Raw genomic sequence first — 17,595 nt, forward strand, 5'->3', positions numbered from 1 at the left:
ATCCAGAGGCGGCATGGGATCTGAGGGGTTGGGGGAAGGAGGAAATGTTTTGGGATCAGGAGGTTGGGAGAGTGGGACCTGTTGCATAAGCCTTCTTTAAGGCAGCTCATGTGACATGCCCTTATATCTAGGTCCTGACCAAGGAAGGAGGTTTGATGAGCAGGAGACAGCAGGAGTGTACTTGGCCCATTATTTGGCCTGAAACTAGTAGGCAGAACTTGTCACCCTATCAATTACATTGTTTTGGGTGTACCAAGATGACGGCAGCTACATTGGAGAGAATGAAAAACCACCTTGGGTGGACTGGCTTCAGCTTTGTGACATCACCCCATCTCCTGTTCATCAAACCTCTTTGATCCTGACAAATATTCAGCTAGGACCTGGATAGGCTTGACTAGACAAAGATAGAACTGCTTTTTGTGCAGTCTTATTTGCCTGGTTTATCTATCCAGAAAGTGGCTGAAAGTTTACCTGCCTTCAGACCACCCACACAATAGATTAACTGGTTAGAGGGGATATTAGCGACATTATCTAGGTAAGTGTCACTGAATATTCGGGGCCTGCACAGTGCCAGTTAACTGGGCAAGAGGCTTGTACCCATAGGCGCCCGGTAGAAGAGGCTTGGGGAGGCTAAGCCTCCCCAGCCGCAAGCGTCTCTCTCTCTCTTTCATCCCCCCCCGATGCACCGTTTATCCCTCGCACTCCCTCCCTGCAGTCCCTATAATTAGCGTCTCTCTCTCTCTCTCTCTCACTCCCTCCAATGTGCTTTAGATCGCCCATCGCTGCCGGTAGCGGCACACCAACCTTATTACAGCTTGCTTCGGCCTGACGCTGATGGCATGTCGTGCCCCGCCTCTTCTGACCAGCCTTCCTGCTTCCGCGAGGGCTGGACGCATCATAAGGAAGGCTGGTCAGAGGAGGCGGGGCACGTCATGCCGTCAGCGTCATGCCGAAGGCCCGTAGCAAGCTGTAATAAGGTTGGTGTGCCGCTACCGGCAGCGATGGGTGATCTAAAGCACATTGGAGGGAGTGAGAGGGATAGAGAGAGACGCTAATTATAGGGACTGCAGGGAGGGAGTACGAGGAATAAATAGTGCACCGGGGGGGGGGGGGGGGAGAATGAGAGCCTGTCAGTAAAGGGGGGTGGGCTCGTTTAAAGGCAGGGCTACAGAAATTATAGTGGGACTTAGAGGGAGAGACTGGAGGGGGGTGGCAGAAGAGAGCTTGCTTGCTGAATCTTTGGGGGAGAGAGAGATGAGGCCTTCAGCTCTCTCACAAAGGTTCAGCTTGAACCTTTGGGAGAGAAAGAGAGCTGAAAGTGCTGCTCTGATAGTCCTTGGTGGGGTAGGGAAGGAGGGCAGGCAGGCAGGAGGAAGAAAATAAATATGTAAGACCCTGGAGGGGGAGACAAGTTATAGATGTGGACTGGGGGCGGAGGGGGAAAGAGTGCTTGCTGAACCTGCGGGGGAGAGCTGATATTCAGCCATGGTGGTAATATTTGATTTAAAGAGAGAAAAACTGCACATGGAGGAAGAAAATAGGCAGAAGCTGGATCCACTGGACAGTCAAGTCTGTGGAGGACCCAGCTTTTACTTACGGATTTAGGGCAAGAAATGAAGAAGAAAGGCAGAAAGTAAAGAAAGAAATGGAAAGGAAGCCCTGGAAACGGAGTTAAGAGGAAAGATAGCAGCAGAATCGGATACTGGGCCAGCATGATCAGAAAAACAAAGTCACCAGACAACAAAGGTAGAAAAGATCATTTTATTTTCATTATAGTGTTTGGAATATGTCCACTTTGAGAATTAGGTGCTCAACACTAAAAGTTTATATTTATTTACTTATTTATGGCATTTTATCCCACATTAAACATGAATTAGGGTGTTTTGTGGCTCTACATGTATCATGATATTATGATCCCTTGTTTCATATTGTTGACAGTCTGCATTTTCCGTATGGGTGGTATATTGGTGTATTAGGTTCTGCCCAGTGTAATATTTATGGTACAGTAAGGTTCTGAGTGTGTTTTGCATAGTGTTTTGCAGTTGAGCGATTGTGGTTAGTATATGCTTTGAGCAACCACTTTATTCTTTGACATATGATACATAGCTAATATCTATCTAAATTTAATAAAAGGTATTGGGACTTTTATTTTTATTTATTTTTTTTTCTGTGTGTTATCAGACAGTTATGGATTTAAGCTCCACCCCTAACCCCACCCCCTTTAGCCTCCCCAAACAGTTGGGCCACCGACCGCCTATGCTTGTACCCGGTTAACTGGCTGTGAATATCAACAGCTCTTGAATGTGTTATTTCGCATTGTGTATTAACGTTTTACTTTTATGGTTTCATATATGTGACTGACTCTGGGGAAAACATGACTAAAGTCATCAGAAACAACAAAAAAAAATGAGATTTTAATGAATTCTATTAGAGCAAACAATTTGTTATACAGCAGGAGGTTAGAAAATTGTAGATCAAGTTAATGAGTTCCATGATTAGTTTATCTGATCTTAATATTTTAGACTCATGACTTGAAAATTGGCCATTCTCAACACTTTGGATCCGTAATTTTAGTCATATTTTCCCAGAAACAGTCCCAGTTTGTAAAAAGCTTGTAAGAGATTTCTTTTTAAATTTATTTATGTGAATTGATTTTAGTTGGTGTTTTTGTGTATTGTTTACACAGTTTTAACTTGCCCTATTTCATTAAGAAGCATGTTTATAATGTAAGTGAGTATAATTACTACTACTTAACATTTCTAGAGCGCTACTAGGGTTACGCAGCGCTGTACAAAATACACAAAGAAGGACGGTCCCTGCTCAAAGGAGCTTACAATCTAAAGAACGAAATGTCAAGTTGGGGCAGTCAAGATTTCCTGGGTAGGCTACTCCTCTACTTAACCCTCCATTGCCCCAGGTACAAAACAAGTACCTGTATATAGTACGTAAACCGCTTTGACTGTAACCACAGAAAGGCAGTATATCAAGTCCCATCCCCCAATCCCTAATTGGTTGAAAGGATTTAAATGCCAATTTTGTCATTTTACTGCGACCAGAACAAGTGCCTACAGCTTTAGAAGTGAGATCAGGAGACATGTCTTTGCACGTGTGTAAACAAAAAAAAAAACTGAGCACAAGTCTGAGCATGAACCAGAATATCTATTTGGATTTTGCTCACAACTTGTCTATAGTAGCTCAAGGTTGTATGCCTCACAAAAACATCTTATACACACAACTTTTTATGAGAATATTTATGTGCAGCACATTCTGGCTGATGCCCAGATGTATGCTGGCACTCTTACTTTGCACCTGCGTAAATGTGGCAACCCCCCTCCTCCCCATCCCATCAGCACACAAGCTCTGTGCACTTCCAATTAAACTGGAAATCTTTTTTTTTTTTTTCCTGGTTAAAGGTGAGGCATTCTGATAATTTGTCATTGGTGTACATGCTGTTCAGGATTTCAACAGCATATTTGAATTCTTAATGTTGCTAGGCAGCAAACTGGTCTTTGTACCTTTTGGAAATGAGTTCATGCTGACATCTTACAGAAACCAACATGTTGTGCAGACTTATGTCAGCCCAAGCATAGGGCATCCCAAATCTGTACAGGAGACCCCCCCCCCCCACAACCAGACAGTTTTTCAAGATACCCACAATAAATATGTATGAGGTAACTTTGCATGCATTGGAAATCTAGCATATGCAAATAGATCTTCTGACTGACCGAGGTTCCCCCAGGACAGGTTTGGGAACTACTGCCCTAGGATTTGTACCTGAAGCAGTGAAAAGGGTAAGTGACTTGCTTGAGGTCCTAAGGAGCACCAGTGGGATTTGAACTCTGGCTTCCTTGTTTCTCAACCCACTGCTGTAACCACTAGGCCGGTGTTTCCCAAGTCGATCCTGGAGTACCTCCTTGACAGGTTTTTAGGATATCCACAATAAATATTTATGAAATTGATTTGCAAACACTGCCTTCATTATATGCAAATCTCTTTCATGCATATTCATTGTGGATATCCTAAAAACGAAACCTGACTTGTCAAGGAGGTACTCCAGGATCGACTTGGGAAACACTGGCCTAGTGGTTACAGTAGTGGGCTGAGAAACAAGGAAGCCAGAGTTGAAATCCCACTGATGCTCCTCCTTGTGACATCAGGCAAGTCACTTGGAGTATTGTGTTCAGTTTTGGAGGCTGTATTTTGCTAAGGATATAAAAAGACTTGAAGTGGTTCATTGAGAGGCAACCAATATACTATGGGGTCTGCACCAGAAGACCCATGTTAAGAGACTTAAATACCTTAATAAATATATCCTAGATGAGAAAAGAGATGGGGGTGATATAAACATTTATTTTAAAATATTTATAGCCCGCATTATGTAGACAGGGTTACAGTGAGGAAGCGGTAGAACTAGAGGTCATAAATTCAGGAAGTAGTTTTTTCACTGAAAGGGTGGCACGTGCATGGAATGCATTAAAGCAGTGACAGAATTCAAAAATGTGTGGGATAAATACAGAGGATCTCTTGCCTAGTAAAAAAAAAATGGGATCAAAGGAAAACACGAGTGGAGTAACCTGCGTGATGAGGTAGTTACAATCCTAAATGGAGGCATAGAGGAGGTAACTTGCATGTTCTGCACAGAATAACAGGTACAGTTCCTAGCCACCTAGATGGACCACGCCAGTCGTTATCTGCTGTCTGTTACTGTATTACCATGAAGGCCCATTCTAGATAGAACATTGAGGTGGAAATTGAGATGTCTAGAGCAGGATGTGCTGAATTCCAGTGGCTTACAATGGCTCTGCCGAATATGGAGCATTTTGTAAAATACTAAAATGTGCAAGAATGCATATGTATTTGCGTAGAGTGCAGTGGGAACAGACATTTTACAGATATGCATGTGTAGAGGCCGGTTCAGTGCTGAAACTGGCCCAAAGTCCTTTTTCTGCCCGGTTTTGACTTTAACCTAAAGGTTACAGCCGTGGTTTTGGTTCCAGCCAAAACCGACTCTGTGTTTTCAGAAAAAGCCGAAAATTTGTGCTTTGTCCTGTTTGTCTCCCCTTCGAATAGGAATTGCCTTTTCTGCCTTTTCCCCCACCCTCGGGCCTATGTTGCAATCCCTGGTGGTCTAGGATTGCAGTCGGGGCAGGAATGATCTCCAGTCACTCTTGCCTATGCTGGCTCTGTTCTCGAAATGGCTGCTATGACCTCTAGTTGCAAATCTTGTAAGACAGCCGTAAAAAGTTACAGCTGACAGGAGCAAGAGCAACTGCTGATCACTCTTGCCCTGACTACACCACTAGACCACAAGGGATTGTAAGGTAGTTGTGGGGGGAACGGGGAGCTACTCTTTGCATTCTTTTTTTTTTTTTTGTGTGTGTATGTTTGTGATGCGATTGCAAGTAATGTAGTTATGAGTTTATATGGTAAATAGTGCTCCAAGTAAATATTTTTCATACAAACGTTTAGCAGAAAATTGTCTGTAAATTTAGTGTGATAAGATCATTAGGAATTAGCCTTTCTGTGGAGATAAATCAGCTGTCACTCCAAATGTGGCTCTAAGTCAGCCATTGTAAAAGCACTGCGGCTTTTTGTTTGTTTTCATTAGCTGAGGCCTATGTGTGTGGAGACTGGTTTTTTGTTTTTTTTGTTACATTTGTACCCCGCGCTTTCCCACTCATGGCAGGCTCAATGCGGCTTACATATTGTATACAGGTACTTATTTGTACCTGGGGCAATGGAGTGTTAAGTGACTTGCCCAGAGTCACAAGGAGCTGCCTGTGCCTGAAGTGGGAATCGAACTCGGTTCCTCAGTTCCCCAGGACCAAAGTCCACCACCCTAACCACTAGGCCACTCCTCCACTGTTGCTACTATTTGAGATTCTATATGGAATGTTGCTATTCCAACATTCCATGTAGAAGTCGGCCCTTGCAGATCACCAATGTGGCCGCGCAGGCTTCTGCTTCTGTGAGTCTGACGTCCTGCACATACGTGCAGGACGTCAGACTCACAGACTCACAGAAACAGAAGCCTGCGCAGCCTTCTACATGGAATGTTGCTAGTGGAATAGCAACATTCCATGTAGAATCTCCAATAGTAGCAACATTCCATGTAGAGTCTCCAATAGTATCTATTTTATTTTTGTTACATTTGTACCCTGCGCTTTCCCACTCATGGCAGGCTCAATGTGGCTTACATGGGGCAATGGAGGGTTAAGTGACTTGCCCAGAGTCACAAGGAGCTGCCTGTGCCTGAAGTGGGAATCGAACTCAGTTCCTCAGTTCCCCAGGACCAAAGTCCACCACCCTAACCACTAGGCCACTCCTCCACTCCACTGTTTTGCTTGGAAGTAAAACATAGTCTTTAAATTATTAAATACTAGTAAAACAGGCCTGTTTCTGACACAAATGAAGCGGGCGCTAGCAAGATTTTTCTTGGAGTGTGTATGTGTGAGAGTGACTGTGAGAGAGAGGAGAGTGAATGGTCGAGTGTGTATGTGTGACAGAGAGAGTGAGACCGCTGGGTGCGAGTGTGTCTCCTCTGTCCCCTGCCCCCCCCCCCCAGCCACCCAGCGATTCTCCTCGTTCCCCTGTTTACCTCCGTCGAAGCGGCTGCGTCTTTGAAAGCCCCTCCCGTCTGTAGCCTTCCCTTCGACTTCATTCCCTCTGAGTCCCGCCTGCTGACGTCATTTCCTCTTTCCGCGAGGGCAGGACTCTGAGGGAACGAACTCGAAGGGAAGGCTATAGACGTTGAGGTTGTGCCTCGTGCTGCTATCCTGTGGTTGGTCAGTGCTGTTTGTGACGAACCCGGAAGTGCGTGACGTCAATTTAGGAGATGGATACAGCGTTAGAGGCAGCACGAATCCTTCAAACTTTCACTGCCACGGAGTCAGCTTCAGAACGTTGGAGGTGCTTTTTATTATATAGGATATTCTGACTTGGATTCTAGTTGGGTCATTCTAAAGAATTTGTGGTATGCAGAAGCTAGATTCTAAGAGAAAGGAACCTGCAGTGATTTTTTTGAAGCACAAGTACTGGTTAGTTTATAGTATTAGCAGGGAAATTATATTACAATGAATCATAGTTTATATATTAGTAAATAATTTGAGAAATGTATTGCTCTTGATTTGTAATTTTTCAGAGCATAAGTCCTCGCATTCAGTAACATCGATGTTTTGTTTTGTTTTGGGTTTTTTTAATTCTGGATTGTGCATCAGGCTGATATAATGTCTGCAGTGTAGACCAGTGTCTGGACTCCCTTACCCCATTTTAGTAAGATCTATGTCGTGCTTGTCTTTTAACTAAATCCAAAACGGGAAACATCTCAGTGCTACTTTCTCTTGTTGTTTGTGCACAGTGTGGGTAAGCATAAAAAGCTGGTAATCACTGATTTTTTTTATTTATTTTTTTTGTTAAATTTGTACCCCGCGCTTTCCCACTCATGACAGGCTCAATGCGGCTTACATGGGGACAATGGAGGGTTAAGTGACTTGCCCAGAGTCACAAGGAGCTGCCTGTGCCTGAAGTAGGAATTGAACTGTTCCTCAGTTCCCCAGGACCAAAGTCCACCACCCTAACCACTAGGCCACTCCTCCACTGTTGCTACTATTTGAGAAGTCGGCCCTTGCAGATCACCAATGTGGCCGCGCAGGCTTCTACATGGAATGTTGCTAGTGGAATAGCAACATTCCATGTAGAATCTCCAATAGTATCTATTTTATTTTTGTTACATTTGTACCCTGCACTTTCCCACTCATGACAGGCTCAATGCGGCTTACATGGGGCAATGAAGGGTTAAGTGACCTGCCCAGAGTCACAAGGAGCTGCCTGTGCCTGAAGTGGGAATCGAACTCAGTTCCTCAGGACCAAAGTCCACCACCCTAACCACTAGGCCACTCCTCCACTGTTGCTACTATTTGAGATGCTATTCCACTAGCAACATTCCATGTGGAAGTCGGCCCTTGCAGATCACCAATGTGGCCGCACAGGCTTCTGTGAGTCTGACGTCCTGCACGTAGGTCAGACTCACAGAAGCAGAAGCCTGTGCAGCCTTCTACATGGAATGTTGCTAGTGGAATAGCAACATTCCATGTAGAATCTCCAATAGTAGTAACATTCCATGTAGAATTTCCAATAGTAGCAACATTCCATGTAGAATCTCCAATAGTATCTATTTTATTTTTGTTACATTTGTATCCTGCGCTTTCCCACTCATGGCAGGCTCGATGCGGCTTACATGGGGCAATGGAGGGTTAAGTGACTTGCCCAGAGTCACAAGGAGCTGTCTGTGCCTGAAGTGGGAATCGAACTCAGTTCCTCAGTTCCCCAGGACCAAAGTCCACCACCCTAACCACTAGGCCACTCCTCCACACATGTTTTCACAAGGTCCTGTCTTGGATATTTATCTACATCTGCATTGACTTGGGAACCTAAACATGCCAGACTTGTTGAAGTCCTTGTTAAAATGGCTCTCCCCAGTTGCCAGCCTGTGCCTGTAGTTCTGGGACCGGAGGGTAATAATCTCCTGTGGGTTTAGCAGAGGGCTTCCAACTGAAAGCTCTGACAGTCTCCTGTGGGCTTCACTGGTTCACATTCACACAACCAAACGTTAGTTTTCAGCTTTGGCCAAAAACCAGGCGATAAGTTTTGGCTGCAGTTTTGGTTTTGTTTGATAGTGGTTAGACAGTTTCGGTAGCAAAACAGTTTTGGTCGGCCTCGATACACGTGCATATGTTTCTAAAATACAGACCTTAAGATCGCTGTCCTGTTGCATGGCCCACATGGCTCAGCTTCAGCTTGACGTTCTCATCTAGAATTTGCTGACATAAAGCAGAATTTTTGGTTCCATTAATGATGGCAAGTTGCTGGGTCCTGAGGCAGCAACAAATCAAGCTCTTCCATGATGCTTGAAGTTCTTAATTTGGAATGTAAAATGTTTGTTACGACTGCAGAGTTCAATTTTTGATCTGTCCAGAGAACATTATTCCAGAAGTCTTCAAGGGCATCCATAAGTGATTTTCATCATTTCACAAATGTGGTTTACAGTTTTAGACTTGATATACCGCCTTTCCTCGTTGTACATAGCAAAGCGATTTACAAAGTAAAACTTTTTTTTAAAGAGGAGAAAAGAATGCCATTGTTCAATAGGAAAGAAAGTTAAGTCAGAGAGCAGAGATAGTGACAGATTAAGATCTCATGCCATGGAGAGCTACCTGTTGCCAACTACTGAGGGGAATGCCCAGTAGTGTGCTGGAGCAGGCTCTCATGGGCTTGCGAGAGCTATGTAAGTTTTGAAGAATTTTGGGAGCTGGTTGTTAAAGTAGCCCCCTACCCTCATGACTACTCTAACAACTGGCTCCCAAAGTGTGGGCTCGTGCCCCCTTCTGAATTCTCTTTTACTTTGCTGGCGGGAATGCTGAGCCCTGTCAGCCAAGTAAATAGACTGCTGCTCCCCGCTCCTTGTTTCCAGCTCTGAGCAGCAGGCTTGGACTTCTTGTGCATGCGAGAGGAGTCCCAGCATGCTGCTCAGAGCCAGAAAGAAGCAATGGGGAATAGTGGCAGTTCCATCTATTGGCTGGTGGGGCTCAGCATCCCTGCCAGCAGAGGTATGCCTAGTTTGTCTGCACAAGGTGGGGGGGGGGGGGGGGGGAGAGAGAGAGGCATGTGTTGTCCCTGCCAATCCACCCATGCACTCCCTCCTCCACCCCCCCCCCCCCCAATTGCAGGGCTAGCTACGCCTGGAGAGAGAGCCCGTTATAAATTTACCAGCACACTGAGAATGCTTGATGGAAAAGTGAGGTTTTAAGAGCATATTTAAATTTGAAGAGGGAAGATTCGAGGTATATGGTCCATAGGAGTGAGTTCTATAGGGAAGGTGCTACAAAAAAAACAAAAAGCTGATTACCAAGTGCAGTCCCAGTGAGTACAAAAAACTAGTTGGATGAATAAGCGGCCATCGTGTAAAGAACGCAGGGGTATAACCAGTGATGAAAAATTGTACCCTATAAGCGATAGAAAGCCAGTGATGCTCAGTTACCAGTAGTGCAATGTGGTTTTATCTTGTAATGTGAAACAAGATCCTGGCAACAGTATTTTGGACAGTATACAGATGTTTTGTCAAATATGCAGGAACACTAGATTTAGGTGCACTGAGCCATATTCTGTAACTAAATTTTGGAATGCCCACGCAACTCCCATAACCACGCCCATTTTTGCTTCTGCTGGTTAGAAGTTTGGTGCACATTGTTACAAAATACATTTAGCGAGTTGTGTGCCTAAATTCTAATCAGTGCTAATTAGTGCTCATTATTGCTTGTAAAGTGCTGTTATCAGTACTTATTAGCTTGTTAAGCCAATTAAGTTACAGGTGGTGTCATAGAATCTGCCAATTTCAGCACCTAAATCTAAGCGCACTATATAGAATCTGGGGGTAAATGTGTAAACTCCTTTGAATATCCAGCCCTATGTACCTGTTTCTAGGTTGTTAAATAGTAAGTGAACCCCAGTGTCCTTAGCACAATTAATTACCAAATTGTACTTTGTGTCTCAAAAAATACAGAACTGTTTATTATTGTATCAGAAAAAGATGGCTTCAATTAAACAAGGATATGATAAGAAGTAGTAATTCTGTAGTGGTATCCACAGACTTTTTCTTAGCACTTCATATAACCAATAAATGTCCCGTTATTTAAGCAGACTTACTGAGGCTGTAATCTGCTTGGTTTAAAGCCTGCTTATCAGCCCAGGTGTTCAGTGTGTTCAGTGTTGATGTGCTATGTGAAAATATACTCTTCTGGAAGACCATTAAGGTCTTTCTAGGATTTTCTCTTTAGTTCTATCAGTGGCAGACATCAGGTATACTGAAGTCAAGTGTGCATTCTCGTATATGACCTCTCATTTAGGAAATCTTTAAAACGGGTGCAAAACTATTTGATGTTTGGGAATCTTGTGTATTTGGAACTGCCTTTCTGTGCTGTGTTAGAACTTGCAGCCTAACGTTAAGAGGTTTTGTGGTTTTCTGATATGGGCAATGCATATATGTTTTTATAGTTTATTTTTTTTTGGGACATCACCTCAAGTTCATTGAAAGCCAGATGACTAGTATTAAATATCTTTATTTTTATTTTTCTCAGGTGGCTTGTAATAGCAGTTGGACTTGTACGCGCATATTTGGCCAAGGGTAACTATCACAATCTCTACTATTCAATTGAGAAGCCCTTGAAATTTTTCCAGACTGGAGCACTTCTTGAGGTAGGTACCACAACTTACTATTTGTTGCCCTGTCAAAATAGCTATATAAAATGAAATGAAGCCATGTAAATTGAGTGTGAATGCGTGAGGTTCCTAGGAGTTCTCCAATCAGGACTATAGGGTTTTTCTTCACCATTATACATAAAGAACTGCTATTTTGTCAGCCATCCTTTCCAAGCAAGCCTTCTATCATTGCTCCATCTAGACGATGAGCTGTTATGTTTTTTGCTCATTCACAGAATAGTGCTAGAGAAATTCCAGTCTTGTACCAATTTTGCTCTGTGAAGTATATTTTGTCTGCATAAGATTCACCAGTTCTGCTGTCTGTGTTCACAGAGACATAATTGGCATTGATGTTGGTGTGTATTGTTGTGGAAATTTAAGAATAATTAGTACGAATAATTTGGATGTGGATCGATCAATTCCTACACCTTGTAGGCACTGATCAAATGATGATAGTGTACAAACTACTCTGTTCTGGTTGCCTTAGTAATTAATAAAGGAAAAATAAAATTTAAAAATATTTCAGTACATTTTGAATGTGAACAATTAGATCTCTCCAACAGCTATTTCAGTGGATGAATAGTACGAGCCATTGAATTCAAAAAGGTGACACACAAATATCAACAAATATTCATAGAATGTTATTTGTGATTTAAAAGTTGCAGCAAGCTGAAACCTTTACTCATTTGAATGTGTTTTTACTTCTAGATCCTGCATTGTGCAATAGGTAAGAATTCACAATTTTTTTAAATTGACAAATATTGTGAGTTAGGTCAGAAATTCTTATAGACCTTTGGCCCCCTTTTATCAAGCCGTTCTAGCGGCTGCCGGTGCGGTAATCCTTTGAATGGGCTGTGTTGGCATTGCTGCGTGGCAACCGCTGCCACGGCTTGATAAAAGTGGTCTTTGTCCTTAATGTAGTGTAAACACCAGTATCAGTTGGCAACACTGAATTCTGAAATAGGTTTACTATTTTATATGGCTCTGGCTGCTGATGAACCAGAGGAGAACTCTTCAGAAAGAGAAAAGATCTGAAAAGTTAATGTTTGTGCTAATGGTGGTTTTCTGAACATCTGAAAATGCAAGTATGTATGTTCATGATTTGGATTTGCCCTTTTGACAAAAAAAGGACATCAAGTCATTCATCCTTTTTTCTGAAGGAAAATATATCCCACTTATTGCAGCCAGTGAGAGAGAGAGAATGAAAATGGTCAGCAGACAGCAGCTGTGAAATAAAACGGGCACCAAAAATCTGAATTTAATTCCCAAATCTAGTTCATGAATTTCCAGCTCACTTCTGAGTAATAGGGGTAGATAAAAGGAGTCTTCAGATCCTTTCTGCTTGTATTTATTCTTACTAATGCAAAAGAGTAGGATATAATAGTCTTTCTTGCTTGTTTTAACTATTAATGTGTGTTTATTAAGCACTTGATATACTGTCTTTCACAAACAAGCAAAGTGGTAATCAATAAAGGCTAATCAGGAGTGGAAAGGAACTATAAATAGAGAGAGGAAAGTAGAAAGCAGAGAAAAATTGGGGGGAAAAAAGGGAGAGAATCTGTGTCAGCTACCCAACTGACCAGACGTGTCATGCCAGTGCCCTAGGAAATGCTTGGGAGAAGAGGTAAGCCTTCAATAGGGTTGTAAAGTAAAAGTGGGAAGGTTTGGCTTGAAGGGAAATGGGAAGAGCATGAGCATTTCATAATGAAGGGGGCAGTACAGTAGAAGTCGTGGTGTCCCATGGATTCAAGTTGAGAGCAGTTAACAGAAGGAATGACAAGGTGGTGATCATGAGCAAAAGGGAAAGTTTGAGGGGTTGTAGGATGTAATGTATGACCAGAGGTAGGAGAGGGTACCACTGTGAAGTATCTTATGGGACAAGGTCAGAATTTTATGTTGGGTACGAAAGAGGACCGAGCCAGTGGTGCATGAATAACAGCGGAGAGATGTGAGCAGAGCAGGTCACATAAGAGAGGAGAAGGACTACAGTATTGTGAACCATTTGAAGTGTTTTAAGAAGAGAAGCGGTAATGTTTGTTTTTATGTTTAACCCTATTATGATTTAATTTTGTAACCCGTTCTAGGCGTTATCGGGAGGATGGGTTAAATAATGGAGCAAACAAATAAATAAAGATGTCCAAGTAAACAACATTAAGTAATCAACCAACGGGTTAAACTAAGCAGTTGGTTGTGGAAGGCAAAGAGCAACATAACTGCAAACAAATTAGAACTTTTTCCTTATTGTCCAGCAGACCAGTCCACAGTGAATAGGTTATAAACCACCCAGCAACACTCCGATGCAATTGGTGGTATATCCAGTGCCTGTTAATAAATAAATACCTCTCAGCCCTTTGTTCTGGACTGGGCAGGTAAGACTCGAGGGAACAAAATTGTCAGGTAAAACCAAATTTGTACTACCATTTTCAGTTCTTTAATGGAACAATTTACTATACAACAGTGGCGTAGCCAGACATTTTGGCCGGGCCCAGAGATAATATGGGTGGGATATATATATATATATTATGATTTAAAAAAAAAGCATATACAATTGTATTACCTGCTGGGCTGGCACTGGCAGGAACTCGATTCTCAAATGATCTAACTCGGACTCGAAGCTTTCCAATTTCCACAGGGCAGGGCCAGGCTGAGGCTCTAGTTCAATACTCGACCCGGCCTGCGTGCACCTGCAGCTATTTTTTTTTAACCTGCCCTCAGATGCGAGTGGAGCACACCGCCGCACACAGCAGCCACGTCCTAAGGTACCACCGCGTAGTATCATATGGATGGAGGGAACTACGACGCGCTGCGCGGCCGCGACGGGACCTGCTGCTGCAACAACTGCATTTTCCTGTGCCCCCACCCCGAGCTGACGGTAGGCGGGATGAGTCTGCTGGAGAGATCAGCTGAGCCGGCCCTGAGCAGATGGCCACGACTGCGCGACGTGGTACGTTGCTGCAGTGTGTGCGCTTGCCACGTCGGTGGGCGGGCAGGCGGGCCTGAGCTGAAATTGGGCTGGAGCCTGCCCTGGAGAGATCAGCTGAGCTAGAGCGAGCGGGAGCCGTTTCTGCCGTGGTCGCTACGCTGCTGTACAGTGTGCGCGCGTGCTTCAGTGGGTGGGCCTGAGCTGAAATTGGGTGGGCCTGGGCCCACCCAGGCCCACCCGTAGCTACGCACCTGCTATACAATGGTAGTTAATTTGGAGAGACAGCCATTATGTTAATCATTTGTGCCATTATGTTGCTTCCTTGCAATGGTGATATATCAAACATTAAGTTTGAAATGACATGCTTTCTTGTTGAAATGAAATGCTGTATTGTCATTGCTAATGTGGAAAGTCCCTATCTTTAACTAATATATTAATCATTATAAACCTTAAATCTAAATTTAATGATGCCTTCTGCAGCCTTAAGTAGCAATTTTGAAGCCCTGCGTGGAACCTGTAAGCATATGCTCACAGAGATGCAGGGGCTATGGGTGTGCTAGAACTTGCAGATCTTGTACCTCCTTTGCAACAGGGATTAAGTCTATGGCAGAAACCCATATGTGGGAGTTTTCAAAGCAAAATCACTGTGTGGTGTTGGTAAGCTCTGCCCCTATTGCTTTTAAATTTGAGTATTTATTGCACAGTTTATACTGTGCTAGGTGGCTTTCATAAAAATATTCATAATAAAATATACATAATTATCATAAAACAAAGTCAATTGCATAAAACAACCTAAAATTCAACAAAAATATATATAAAACACTGCAGATGATATTCCGTGTACGGAAGATCATATAACACACAAAGTAAATCTTGTCTATGGGCCAGTCTTGTGACATTGCAATTCAAAAAACATATTAGCACAATCTAAAAGGCTTGTTGAAACAAATATGCCTTCAGTGATTTTCAAAATTGCAGATGGTTCTTCATACTGCATAAGCCCGCAGGGAGAACAGTCCGAAGTTTTGCGCCTTCCACATAAAATATCTCTGCTCTGGAATCATCAGTCTAATCTGGTACATCCAACAACGGCTTGTCTGCAGACCACAGAGGATATGGAGGACAGTAAATTCTTAATGATATTGTTAAAGAAAGAGGTACATCAGTGTTTTAATGATTTAAATATCAAACTTAAATGCTTTAAATTGAATTCTCCATTTGACTGTCAACCAGTGCAAATATTTTCAGTCCCCTAATTTACCTGTTTGAGAATTGTCCCTCTCCACAAAAGTGGAAGTAAGGAGAGGTTGGGAACTACAGCCTGGTTAATCTGACCTCTGTGGTGAGTAAACAAATGGAAATTCTGCTAAAACAGAGGATAGTGCAGTTTCTGGAATCCAATGGATTGCAGGATCCAAGGCAACATGATTTTTACTACACGGCTTGTCAAACGAATCTGATTAATTTTCTTGACTGGATGACTAGAAAGTTGGATCAAGGGAGAGCGCTAGCCACTGGATTCTATATAGCGTGCCTAGATTTATGCGCATCTCTGTGTGTAAATCAGGGCGTATTTTAGAACTACGCATATAGATTAATTGTTTTAATAAGCAACAACTCTTAAGCAATAATTGGTGAAAATTAGAATTTACGCACAGATTGCTAAGCATATTCTACATACTGTGCTTAAATTCTGACGCGCACAGGCAAAAAGGGTGTGGCTGTGGGCATGGAAATGAGCGTTCCAAAATCAATATGGGCCAGTGTGCATAAATCTACACGCAGGGATTTACACCAGCTTTTCACTGGCATAAATGGACACGCGAAGATTCAGTCGCATTTACTACGCTTAAATGTATTCTGTATACCGTGTGTAAATTTACATGTGGTATTTAGACTAGGCTTAGGCATGATTGCCTAGCGTTCATTAATTTTATGCACCATTTATAGAATCGGGCCCTAGATGTGGTGTACTTAGGTTTCAGCATAACCTTTGGCATGGTTCAGGATAGGTGACATAAATAAATTGAGCACCCTTGGTATGGACCTTGAAGTGAGGGAGTTTGAGAGGCAAAAAAAAGGATAGAAGATCATGGACCAATCTTTGCAGCACTCCACTGTTAACACCCTTAATCTCCGAGTGAACTCCATTGCAGAAGGGCTTTTGGATAAGGTTTACGTTTTTGTGAATGATACCAAAATTTGTAATATGGTAGACATTTTAACTTTAATATACCACAAATAAGAAAAATATTTAATCATTTTACAATAATTAAAACTACAAAGGTAAGGAAAGAGAGACCCCACAAGGAGCCTAGGTTACAACTGATTTTAATAAAGAGGAAATGGGCTGGGATAATTACTTCTAAGGTACAATAGGAGGAAAAGGAGTGAGAAACAACAGTTTGAGACTGCTATACCCTGACTTGAAACACTATTAAAAAAATTGGATCCATCTATTGAGGGTGGGAGGTTTACTCCTGGGGGTTTCTCATCTTCTGTATAGTGCAAAAATGCTGTTCATTGTGACTGAGTGTAAGTAGGTGAGATAAAACTGAAAGGGGCAAATTTACTCAAATCATTAAATATGATATTGGAATCTGCACATGTTTCAAGAACTCTAATGGAGCCCATGATAGAGAAAACTACACAAGATGAAAGTGAGGCAGAGGCAAACTTATAATTAAGCTGCAAGAAATGGGGCCTATTAAGAAAAGAGCCAGCAAGTAGAAAAGTTGCTGAGCATCATCCTGAGAACCAGCAGCTGAGCCCTGCCTGGAGCCAGATAGCTGCTTTGAGAACGGTGTGATATACTTCCCGGTTTGAACACGAATTTAGAGAAGTTATTGTGTGTGATGAAAAAAGCTGGTGGATTAACAGCTTACCTTTAAGAAGACCTTTTCTGAAGAGACTTGCTCGTAAACAATTGAAATGTCAGCGTGAAACGAGAAAAGATCCGGTTTGCATGGATGGTCCCTTAAAAACCTGAAAAGGTGCCAAAATGGGCGGAAATGACGTCAATGGATGGTCGCAATGGGGATCGAATGGTAAAAAAGAAAACCAAAACGTAAAAGAAAAAAATTGTCCCTTTGATTTGATTAGTTCTTAATTCACACACATTGTCATTATTTGGTAAATATTCATATGTATGTAAAAAAATGTTCTTATTTATGATTTTCCTGTTTTATCTTAGATTTTGATTGCATGTTTAAATGCGAGTTTATTTTCGAAAGAGAAAAACGCTCAAATTCCGACCTAAATTGGGAGATGGACGTCTTTCTCTTGTGGGTGCCCAAATCGGTATAATCGAAAGCCGATTTTGGGCGTTTCCAACTGCACTCCATCGCTGGAACGCATAAAGTTGACGGGGGCGTGTTGGAGGCATGGTGAAGGCGGGACTGGGGCGTGGTTATCGACTG

At 42.6% G+C, this 17,595-nt stretch overlaps 2 protein-coding genes across 3 annotated transcripts in view; both read left to right on the forward strand.

The window, feature by feature from the left end:
- The window catches only part of HACD2 (3-hydroxyacyl-CoA dehydratase 2), a 62,892-nt gene that overhangs the window by 18,697 nt on the left and 26,600 nt on the right, over positions 1-17,595 (forward strand). The window contains exons 3-4 of one of the 2 annotated variants that reach the window (XM_030208782.1): positions 11,133-11,250; positions 11,962-11,980. In XM_030208782.1, coding sequence (XP_030064642.1) covers positions 11,133-11,250; positions 11,962-11,980 — 137 coding nt within the window. Of the gene's footprint in view, positions 1-11,132; positions 11,251-11,961; positions 11,981-17,595 lie in introns of those variants that run through there. The other variant, XM_030208783.1, reaches the window with a different exon arrangement.
- The window catches only part of FAIM (Fas apoptotic inhibitory molecule), a 123,854-nt gene that overhangs the window by 18,547 nt on the left and 87,712 nt on the right, over positions 1-17,595 (forward strand). The window lies entirely within an intron of this gene.

Source organism: Microcaecilia unicolor, chromosome 7, assembly GCF_901765095.1.
Source record: "Microcaecilia unicolor chromosome 7, aMicUni1.1, whole genome shotgun sequence".
NCBI classification, from domain to species: Eukaryota; Metazoa; Chordata; class Amphibia; order Gymnophiona; family Siphonopidae; genus Microcaecilia; species Microcaecilia unicolor.